General features: G+C 44.9%; 1 protein-coding gene across 1 annotated transcript in view; it reads left to right on the forward strand.

The window, feature by feature from the left end:
• The window catches only part of LOC124789525 (pyruvate dehydrogenase E1 component subunit alpha, mitochondrial-like), a 121,252-nt gene that overhangs the window by 56,402 nt on the left and 52,543 nt on the right, over positions 1 to 12,307 (forward strand). Inside the window, exon 4 of the mRNA XM_047256918.1 lies at positions 5,438 to 5,656. Within this exon, the coding sequence (XP_047112874.1) occupies positions 5,438 to 5,656 (219 nt within the window). The remainder of the gene's footprint in view (positions 1 to 5,437; positions 5,657 to 12,307) is intronic.

Consider the following 12,307-nt stretch of genomic DNA (forward strand, 5'->3'; position numbering starts at 1 on the left):
ACATTTCATACATTCTAAAGCTCTTCAAGTCGAGTGTTGGTGGTGTGATTGAGAAGTGGAAACGCAAGGGAACAACGAAAGCTAAACTGGGACCAGGAAGAACTCATGCACTAAAACGGACAGGGACCTTCGAGCATTGCGAAGGGTAGTTGTAAAACTATCGCATGAAATCAGGAGAAGGGATCACTTGTGAGTTCTAAAGTGCAACCAGAAGTACAGCTAGCACAATAACATACACAGATTTCTCTGTTCTGTGCTCAGCGGTGCGTGAAATGGTGTAAAGAGTGATATCACTAGAAAGTTGACGACTAGAAACGAGTAGTTTGGGGGTGATGTATCACGGCAAGGTGCTGGGTGGATTTGGGTTTGACGATCGCCTGGGAGCGCTACCTGTCAGCATGTATACTGCCAACAGGGAAGTACAGAGGAGGTGACGATACAATGTAGACGTGTTCTACATGCTTAAGAAAACGTTAAATTCGAACGATATAAATAAATTTTACAGCACTGTGTATAGTAGAGGAACAGCTGCGAAACGATGATTATATCAGCATGACAATATACCCTGTCATAAAACAGTATCTGTGAGACGATGGCTTATGGCCAGTAATATTCCTGAAATAGACTTCCCTATTCAGAGTCTTGACCTAAATCCAATGGAACACCTGTGGGATGAAGTAGAACGTCGACTTCGCTTCAGTATATGTGAGGCAATGGTTTGTGGGCAATAATATTCCTGAAATAGGAAGCCCTGCTCAGAATCTTTACCTAGACGCAGTGGAACACCTTTGGGGTGGAGCAGAATGTCGACTTCGCTTTAGTATCTGTGAGACAACGGTTTAAGGCCAACGATGTTCCTGAAACAGACTTCCCTGATCACAAGGGAACCTCCACATTGCACCCCCCTCAGATTTAGTTATAATTTGGCACAGTGGATAGGCCTTGAAAAACTGAACACAGATCAATCGAGATAACAGGAAGAAATTGTGTGGAACTATGAAAAAATAAGCAAAATATACAAACTGAGTAGTCCATGGGTAGCATAGGCAACATCGAGGATGATATGGGCACAGGAGCGCCGTGGTTCCGTGGTTAGCGTGAGCGGCTGCGGAACCAGAGGTCCTTGGTTCAAATATTCCCTCCAGTAAAAAGTTTAAATTTTTATTTTCAGACAATTATCAGAGTTCAGGCACTCACACATAATCAATTTCGTTCTCCAAACTTCCAGGACATGTTCAGATTTGCTTGAACATATGCAGATTTTCTTGGACATATGCAGGATTTGACGATCTACACACGGAAAAATTTTAAAACGTTAAAAACATGTTTTGACAGAGCACAGAGAAAACTGTGCGACTGTGAAACTGTTGCATTCATTTGTTGCAGTTTATGTGACACACTCTTATGTTTTCATCACTTTTTTGGGAGTGACTATCACATCCACAAGAAAACCTAAATCGGGCAAGGTAGAAGAATCTTTTACCCATTCGCCAAGTGTGCAAGTTAGGTGGGTCGACAGCATATTCCTGTCATGTGACGCACATGCCGTCACCAGTGTCGTATAGAATATATCAGACATGTTTTCCTGGATCAAATGTTTACGGTTCCCATTGGAGAGGCACGTCCTTTCGTCTACTATAGTTCAATTCTTTTATCTTGGCGGCTCGCGCATGCCCGCCCAGATGGGGGAGATTGCTGCGTTGCCAGTTGCACACGACGCTCGCGCCAATAGAAGCAGCGCCATAGTATAGCATAGTTCGCAAGCTTACGTTTAGGGGGGAGCGCGCAGTTCATGAAGTAAAGCCACCACGGCCGCATTAACCCTTTCGCTGCTACAAAGACGTGCTCCCTGCATTCCGCGCTGTGCGCGATTTTGTCACTGCACTGCTCGCCTGTGCAGACACATCGTGTTCCGACTTCTTTGACATTCGTATCATTCGATTCCACAAAAACTATTTGGCCCAAAAATTAGATTTTTATACATCTTCTTGACTGATACCTTCCCCCCATAAATGACTTAATTTTGTTTCGATGTTCAATGCAGTTATTATGCAGCATTAAATATAGTAAACCATTGCACGAAATTTTGAAGAGTTTGCACAGGTATAAGTCCATAGAGTAAACTTTCCGTATGGTCGATTTTAGTTGCCACAATGTTGAGAATGAAATGTGGACAAGCTACCTAAATTTCATATAAAATTTACTGTATAACAATATCTCATTTAAGTACCACATAGGTGTCGTATGTAATATTGAGAAATATTCCGTCTTTCGCGACTGTAACAAAAGTTTTATTTACACTGAGCACGTTTGGCTTTATTTTAAAGCACTTCAATCAATCAAAAGGAAGTGGGCGAAATACATTAAACAAAACTGTGTACTTACAAAAATATTAGGACTTGAATATCCCATCTATCAGTGAAGTGCTCTGAGCTATGTCAAATATAATTTTTGTGTATGGCACACTGATCAGCCAACACAAACGTTGAATATTGTGTTACCGCAGCACAAAACTAGGAAAGGTGACTTGGCAATGGAGGAGACAAAATACTGTCCACTGAAGATGCTTCAAAAGAGAGAAACGCGTCTGGTATAAATAAGTCGCTTATTACAGTTGCAGAAGAGCAATATATTTCAGTACCATTGGTAAAACTGCGACTGTGGAACAAAAACAAGAAGAGAACGTGAGTACCATTGTGTATGTGCCATACCTTTCATTGATTGAAGTGCTTTAAAATAAAGCCAAGCGCATCCGGTGTAAATAAAACTTTTATTACAGTCGCGAAAGACGGAATATTTCTCTATATTACATACGACACCTATGTGGTACTTAAATGAGATATTGTTATACAGTAAATTTTATATGAAATTTAGGTATCTTGTCCACATTTCATTCTCAACATTGTGGCAACTAAAATCGACCATACGGAAAGTACACGCTATGGACTTATACCTCTGGAAACTTTTCAAAATTTCGTGCAATGCTTTGTGCTGCATAATAACTGCGTTGAACATCGAATCAAAATTAAGTCATTTATGGGGGGAAGGTATCAGTCAAGAAGACGTGTAAAAATCTAATTTTTGGGCCAAATAGTTTTTATGAAATCGAATAATAAGTGTGTCAAAGCAGTGGGAACATCATGTGTCTGCACAGGCGAGCAGTGCAGTGATGACAAAATCCCGCACAGCGCGGGATGCGGAGAGCACGTGTTTGCAGCAGCGAAAGGGTTAATGAAGAGACAAAGTACTAGAAATTTCAAAAAAATGCATTCAAACGAATATAATTCGTGACGAAAGGCACTTCGATATTGTTTTTAAATAATGAAAATAATAAGCACCGCACAAGGTTTGAACTCACAACCTTTCGCGTAGTAGCCCACCTCCTTAACCATTACACTATAGCAACTCATATGGCTACTGATTGCCATGAGGAGTATAACACGTCACGCAAAATACTGACGTATGAATTGACTATGAATTACTCACGCTTCGTCGAAGTACAATAGGAAATAAACAATTACCGCCGTTCTTTAATGCGAAAAAGCGGTTCGTGAGGTTGATACAAACACCTTTCCTTGCTATCGCCTGAATTAGGAGTCTTATTGCTTGTTTGGTTTAATTAATTAATAGAATATGAAGCAATTGGTATAAAGAATGCTTTTTCCAAACTTTCTATAAAAGAAAGTCTGCTATCAAGACATTGCTTTTGTTCTATTGCTTTATTTATGACTGAACGTTTCTAAAACTGAAGACACTCGTCCATGCTCTGCTCTGCAGTCGAGATCTGGCAACTTCGTTCTCTGTTCATTGGCTGACTGTGTTTTGTGACGTCAGATGCGCAGAACGAACCTGAACCCGGCCGCCAACATAAATGACGCGCACTTTAATCGCACGGTTTTGCGGCGCGGTCACAAAACACAGACACTAAACTTATTTCAGTGAACCGAGACGTCAATGAGCGAACGGACAGATCATAACTTTGCAAAAATAAAGTAAGTAAACTTTTCGCTCGAGGGTAAACTTGAACCAAGGACCTCTCGCTCCACAGCTGCTCACACTAAACACAGGACCACAGCGCTCTTGCGTACATATTATCCTTGATGTTGCCTGTGTTGCCCATGGACTACTCAGTTTGTATATTTTGCTTATTTTTTCATAGTTCCACACAACTTCTTCCTGTTTTCTCGACTGATCTGTGTTCAATTTTTCAGGCCTATCCACTGTGCCAAATTATAACTAAATCTGAGGGGGGTGCGATGGGGAGGTTCCCTTGTCAGAGTCCTGACCTAAACCCAGTGGAACACCTTTGGGTTGAAGCAGAACGTCGACTTCGCTCCAGTATCTGTGAGACAATGGTTTACAGCCAATAATAGTCCTGAAATAGACTGCCCTGCTCACAGTCCTGACCTAAACCAAGTGGAACACCTCTGGGATGAACGAGAACGTCGAATTCGCTCCAATATCTGTGAGACAATGTTTTATGGCCAATATATTCCTGAAATAGAGTGCCCTGCTCAGAGTCCTGACCTAAGCCTAGTGGGATGGGACATCTTTGGGATGAAGCAGAAGGTCCACTTAGCTCCAAGATCTTTGATAAAATGGTTTATGGGCAATAATATTCCTGAAGTATGCTGCCCTGCTGAGAGTCCTGACTTAATCCCAGTGGGACACCTTTGGGATGAAGCAGAATGCCGACTTCGCTCCAGTATTTATGAGACAATGGTTTATGGCCAGTATTATCCCTGAAACAGACTGCCCTACTCCGAGTCCTGACCTAAACTCAGTGGAACACCTTTTGGATGAAGCTGAACGTCGATGTAGCTGCAGTATCTCTGAGACAATAGGTTAAGTCCAATGATATTCCTGAAACAGACTGTACTGCTCAGAGTCCTGACCAAAACCCAGTGAAACACCTTTGGGATGAAGCTAAACGTCGATGTAGCTTCAGTATCTCTGAGACAGTAGTTTAAGGCCAATGATATTCCTGAAACAGACTTCCCTGCTCCGAGTCCTGAACTAAACCCAGTGGAAAACCTTTGGGATGAAGCAGAGTGTTGACTTCGCTCCTGTAACTGTGGGACAATGGTTTATGGTCAATAATGTTCCTGAAATAGACTGCCCTGCTCAGAGTCCTGACCTAAACCCAATGGAACACGTTTGAGATCAAGCAGAACAACGCCTTCGCTCCATATCCCAGTGTTCAGCATTACTACCTTCTCTGGTTTTGGCTTCCGAGGAAGAGTGGCTACTATTCCTCCACAGGCACTGAGAGACCTTTATTAAAGTGTTGGTAGCTGAGCTCCAGCCGTCGTAAAGGCTAATGGCGGACAAATTCCATAATAATGTCCACTAATAGAAGTCCGGATGCTTTTGATTAGACCTCTGGAGAAACTCCACTTTCAGAGTGATTGCAATGCGTTCGGCGGCACTGTTGCAGGAGGCGGTGGCGGTCGGCATGCGGTGTGTGATGCGGCCGCAGGACTCTGTCATCTCGGCGTACCGCGTGCACGGCTGGACCTACCTGATGGGCGTGCCGCCGCTGGGGGTGTTGGCCGAGCTGACGGGCCGGCGCTCGGGCTGCGCGCGCGGCAAGGGCGGCTCCATGCACATGTACGCCCACAACTTCTACGGCGGCAACGGCATCGTCGGCGCACAGGTCGGTCGCTCGTCTTAACTACTGCTGTTGATGAAAGATTGATATATTGATATATCGATATTTCTCCAAATAACGTCGTTAAATATTGGTCGATACTACACTGTTTATCGATGTCGAATGGCAATATCGGGTGCCGATATTTTTTATTTATATTGTATTTTTACCAAATTTTCGGTAAATAACAGTTCTTTTGAAACTGTAGTAAAACATAATTCTGCTTTCACTGTTTGAAGGAGTCTTACTATTTTTTGAGCAGTCTTTCTCTTTGACTGTGTAAAGCCAGTATAGGTGGCACAAAGAAGACGTCCGACTGCGCCTGGCGGTGGCCGTGTGAATAGAATAACAAGATTTCCGATGTGAAGAAATAGCACACCAGTTGCGTTACAAACAATTTTTAACGCAACTAGCATGCTCCTTCTTCACACTGGCATTCTTCATAAACAGTTGCTGAAAATGACGAACAAAAATCTAAATGACAAGACTGGTCTTTACGGTGGACGGAGACGTGCGAGGGGAAATGCTGACGTACTCGGCGCTCGGCGCTACTAACACAAACTGCAACGTTTAACTTCACCACGCAATTTTGACACTACAACTGCTAGTTTGCTAGCGTTTTCAGAAATGAAAAAATAGGGCAGCCAACAAGAAGTGTTATAGATAAATCCGATATATGACGGAATCGAAAGGTTGAGCCATCGGACGCCTTTTATCGTGCCACCTACAGGCAGTTACCATTGTTAGCAAAGTGGTTGTAGCCAAGCGTTCACGTGGATCGGTTTCCTTTCAATTCTTGCTCTAACGGGAATAAGCAAGCTGATAACTTGTTGATGTCCAGAATATCCAAGAATAAATCAATACTTAAATACACAGCTCTAAAACCGGCAGTATATTTACAATGTGCAACCGATGTTTTTATAGGCCGGTACATCGATATTTTTTCCGTCGATATATCGATACATTTTAGTTATATCGGGGGCAATAATGATTTTTTTTAAACATAAATATATCAGATTACCGCTAAATTTTAAAAATATCGACAGTCCTACTCTCAACCGGCTGACATTCTCTCCACTACTGTCTCTGTCCACTCCACCACACTACCGCAAACTAACACCAACTGATGTCACTGCCTTCATCATAAGAATAAACCTAATGTAAACATTTCAATATGTATTCTTCCGCTTTTGCTGGAATTTCATGGGATGCCATTTCACGTGGAGCGGAAGTCAAGACGTTTCGAGTACAGTCACAGCCTAACATAAACAGTCACGACACTCTCTGGTGCAAAAGTTGTTACCATTTGTCAGATGGAGCGATACTAGCGCTCCAAGAGGTGAGAAAGCAGTCACATGCGTCATAAGGATGATGATTGTTTTCAGTTATTTTCTACTTAATGAACGAAATAGTTTTACAGTTTTGCGTTACATGCGTAATTAAATTACCAAGACACATGAATTATAGTGAAATACATTTAAAAAGAGCTGAATCGCAATGATTCAATGACATAAACCACAGCTTGTTTCTGAGGAAATACTTTCGAATATGTGTTGATTTGCAGCTTATTCAGCTGAATATTTCATGTATGAGAAGCATATATTTCTGTTGTTGTTATTATCATAGGCACTTTCATTGATGCTTCAAAAAATTTTTATCGGTTCTAGTGAATCAGCCATTCTTATGCTTCGCTCGGCTTTCTAATACAGGGATATTTTTATAAATGTAATTACGTTTCCAGAATGAGATTTTCACTCTGCAGCGGAGTGTGCGCTGATATGAAACTCCCTGGCAGATTAAAACTGTGTGCCCGACCGAGGCTCGAACTCGGGACCTTTGCCTTTCGCGGGCAAGTGCTCTACCATCTGAGCTTCCGAAGCACGAGTCACACCCGGTACTCACAGCTTTACTTCTGCCAGTACCTCGTCTCCTACCTTCCAAACTTTACAGATGCTCTCCTGCGAACCTTGCAGAACTAGCACTCCTGAAAGAAAGGATATTGCGGAGACATGGCTTAGCCACAGCCTGGGGGATGTTTCCAGAATGAGATTTTCACTCTGCAGCGTGAGTCGTACCGGGCGTGAGTCGTGCTTCGGTAGCTTAGATGGTAGAGCACTTGCCCGCGAAAGGCAAAGGTCCCGAGTTCGAGTCTCGGTCGGGCACACAGATTTAATCTGCCAGGAAGTTTCATATCAGCGCACACTCCGCTGCAGAGTGAAAATCTCATTCTGGAAACATCCCCCAGGCTGTGGCTAAGCCATGTCTCCGCAATATCCTTTCTTTCAGGAGTGCTAGTTCTGCAACGTTCGCAGGAGAGCTTCTGTAAGGTTTGGAAGGTAGGAGACGAGGTACTGGCAGAAGTAAAGCTGTGAGTACCGGGCGTGAGTCGTGCTTCGGTAGCTCAGATGGCGGAGCACTTGCCCACGAAAGGCAAAGGTCCAGAGTTCGAGTCTCGGTCGAGCACACAGTTTTAATCTGCCAGGAAGTTTCGTAATTACGTTTGCTTCAAAAGCTAATGTTTTGAAGATTCTAGCCGTTTGTGGCTCGTATTTAGCAACAATAGGCTGTTTTCCTAATTTTAAAAATATGGTTTGGATTGTTGTTATTCTGATTGATCATGACATGTGAACAACATTAATATTCTCACAAACCATCAGTTATTTTCATGTAATTAAAGCTTAAAAATCATGAAATATCAAGCTCTGGTCACGTGATCGAAAACGCTCTGTTATTGGCTGATGTTCTGGTGACGTCACAGACTAGGAGCAAGACGATGCTGTACGTGTGTTGTGAAGCGTTAGACGAAATTACGAGGTTTTCGCGTAATTTTTTGTGAACAGTTTAGCTATTTAGCAATGAAAAACAGGTTACAACTTTTAAGTAGCAATAGAAAGGAATTTTGTGAACGCTGATAGTGGAAGAGTTGAGAACGTTGATGCGTTTAAGCTCCACGCATTCAGAGGGGCGATATATGCAACAACGGACATTCTTGTCCCTGCTCCCTGCAACATCGTTAAACTCGCTCAAAACTAAGGAATTATAAAACTCGGGGTTATCACCTATGGTTGGTCGGTAATAACACACACAAAGCATGGAAATTGCATTTATTAATCACTGAGACAAAACGAACAAACATGGCAGAAGAAAAAGTTACACGACGAGAAGAAGCTAGAACAAAAGCAGTCCAAAGAAATAGCAGTCAAAGATAGGGTACTCTGCGCCAGAGACGACACAGAGCCCCCCCCCTCCCCCCTTCACCCGGTAGTTCGGAGCACGGCGGAGGGAAGCTTCATCACACGAGTTCATAATCTTCGTGCCAGCGTGGTGGTTGTAGGCGGCGGCCGGCGCGAGGAGTATGCGCATCGGAATCTGCGGTGCAAGGGTCCTGTGGTTTCAACGGCTGCGCAGGTGGAGAGACATCGGCTGAAGGCAGGTGAGCAACGTCGGGAGGCAGGAGGGTGAGTGACTACGCCGGTTTCAATCGATTAACACACACAGTCTCTGGGCGCCCGTGTAGGTGGATGATGAATGTGTCCGTACCGCAACATAGCATGCGGTGAGGGCCCGAATAAGGCGGCTGCAAGGCTGTTCTCACAGTGTTGTCCCACAGCATCACAAAGTCACACGAAGCAAGGTCCTTGTGGACGAACACAGGCAGGGTGGAGTGAGGGCATGGAAGGGGGGTGCAGAGGCGTGTGACGTTTGTACGAGCCCATTCAACCAGAGAGGGAAGATCCACAGTAGTGGCTGATGGAAGGAGGAGGGGTTCACCGTATAGAATCTCAGCAAGTGAGGCGTTCCAGTCTTCTTTATGGGCTGAGCGAATACCCAGCATGACCCACGGGAGGGCCTCGGACCATAGGCCACCGTGGCACATAAGCATAGCCTTGAGTGTGTGGTGGCACAGTTCGACCAGGCCATTCGCCTGTGGGTGGTAAATCATAGTGTGAAATTTGGCAACGTCACAGAAATCGCAAAGTTCGTAGAGTTGTGCAAAGAGGATGGACTCAAACTGGAATCCCTGGTCGATCATGAGAGACGGGGAACAGCCGAGACAAGTAACCCAAGCTGAGATGAAAGAGCGTGCGATTGTCTCGGCCGTGATGTCAAAAAGAGGGACCGCCTCGACCCAGCCAGTCACGTGGTCAATTATCTATAAGATATATCTGTAACACTCAGAAGGAGTGAGGGGACCTATGACGTGGTTATGGACGTGCTGAAGACGCCCCTTTGGAATGTCAAACATAACCCAAGGAGGTTGAGCGTGCCTTTCGATCTTACTGCACTGGCACAGGATGCACGCACAGGTCCAAGTGTGGCAGTCGTGCTTCACGCCGGGCCAGACAATGCACTCCTTAAACAGCCGTGTCGTGGCTCATTCCAGGATGGGCCAAGATGTGCAAGGCAGTAAAGACGCCGTGACGAAGAGTGGTAAGAACCAGGAGGTGGGGTGTGGCCGCAGTGGTTCACAAAGGACAGGGATCGTCGACCCGTGTACTATAAGGGGTTGGACAGAGAGCGATGATTCGTTTTCTGATATTATTTGCTGTATATCATCGTCTTCAGCCTGAAGTAGGGTGAGCTCTTCCAGATTCACCAGTGCAGTTAGCATGCAGATGCAGGAAAGGTAGTCTGCCACAACATACTCCACACTGTGGATATAGCACGCGTTGGAAGAGTGCTAACAGATGTAGTCCATATGGCGGAAATGTCTCGGTGGCAGGTCTGTAGTAGGATTACGAACAGAATTCACTAGTGGCTTGTGATTTGTATAGATCGTGAAAGACCGCCCCTCGAGGTCACAATGGAAATTTTTAATCTCCTCTTACACTGCGAGGAGCTCACGGTAGGAAGTTGACCATTTAGTCGGTTTCTTGGAAAAGAAAAAGAGGGGTTGGGTGGAGTCAGCGGTGTGCTGTTGTAAAACAGTGCCCACAGCTAAGTCACTGGCATCAGTAGTGTTCGAGACACAGGCCTCAGGATCAGGGTGGACTAGTGTGATGGCCTTGGCGAGGGCAGTTTTAAGGTTACCAAATGCATCGAGCATGGGTTTGGTCCACTCCAACTTCAGTTTCCCAGTGGTGTTCTTACAGGAGAGGGCGTCGGAGAGGTCCATTTGGACAGAGGCAGCCTGAGGAATATGGCGGCGATAAAAATTATCCATACCCAGAAAATGATGGAGCTGAGCATTAGTCTCAGGGAGAGGGAGATCAACTGATTTCGACATGAGAACTCGTTGGTCGGAGGCCGTCGGCGGAGATGGTATGGTGTGGAACACAGTTGAGATTTATCATGATTGATGACCACATCATTGGCAGTGAGGGCCAAACAAACTGCATCAAGGTGAACTTGATGCTCCTCAGTGGAGGAGGAAAAGATCAGTACATAATCTAAGTAAGCATAAGCAAATGGCGAGGGAACAAAATGGAGTCAATGAACTGCTGCCATGTTTGCACAGCATTTTTCAATTCATAAGGCATGTAAAAGAATTCAAATAGGCCAAAGGGTGTGATGATGGCCATCTTCGGAATATCTGGTGGATGCATAGGGACCTGATGGTATGCCTTGGAACAATATAAAACAGAGAAAAAATTAGAACCATGTAGTAATTGTGTGAAATCCTTTATATGAGGAATGGGATAGTTATCGATAATGGTGCAAGCGTTAAGAGACCTGTAGTCCCCACACATGCGTAAGGTGCTGTCCTTTTTAGGTACAAGGTGAATGGGTGAAGGCCAGTTTCTATCGGAGGGATGGAGGATGCCCGAAGCCAACAAATCCTGAACGATCTCCTTGGCACGCATAAGTTTGGAACCGTTAAGACCCCTGGCCTGATAACATACAGGTCAACCATTGTTGGTGCAAATCCAATGACAAGTGCCATTACTGATGGCCAATACTCGCAAAGGGGGGTTGGAAAGAGGGGTCAAGAAGGGATCCGCAGGCAATGTTGGTTCACTGACCTTGATGAACTAAGCCAGCATAGGTGGGGCTTTGGCTGTAGTTGACAATGAAAGGCTTGGTGCAGGAGGCACACGGTGTGGAGAATTAGCAGGGGTGCATGAAGGTGTGTCTTGGAGATTCAGCTGCAGTGATGTGAAAACGACAGCAGGTGTTGGAATGTTCGACACAGGAGCAGGTTGGCAAGAACACGTAGTAGAGGCGTGTGTTGGGTTGCCTTGTTGCGGTTCTGCAGATAGCCGATGTATTGTACGCCGTGCACGTGACAACTCAGTGGAGGTAGAGGCAATGTGGGTGCATAAGGTGGCATTCTGGGTGTGGAGTTCTTCAATTTGTGAGTGCACATTCGACAGGTCAGAGCACTTGAGCAGGAATGAACATGAAGGAGGCGGAGAGTGAAGTCGTGCTGAACTCGTGTGAGCACAGAACAGTAGAGCCAAACACATGGCAGAGCATGGAAGCTTGCAGGTCTGGTGAAAGGTCGTACTGATGTAGAAAATCCAACCTGATCACAGGTTCATCCACGTCAACAACGTGGAATGTCCAAGGGAAGGTGATAGGTGACATCTTGATGGAGCCATGGACCGCAACAGGAGAATGATTGTCGGCGATCAAGGTGAAGGTAGTAGGTGAAAGAGTGTTGCCAGCGTGCTTGGCTGTGATAACGCTAACGTCGACGCCAGTGTCGACGAGAAA

Source organism: Schistocerca piceifrons, chromosome 3 (assembly GCF_021461385.2).
Source record: "Schistocerca piceifrons isolate TAMUIC-IGC-003096 chromosome 3, iqSchPice1.1, whole genome shotgun sequence".
NCBI classification, from domain to species: Eukaryota; Metazoa; Arthropoda; class Insecta; order Orthoptera; family Acrididae; genus Schistocerca; species Schistocerca piceifrons.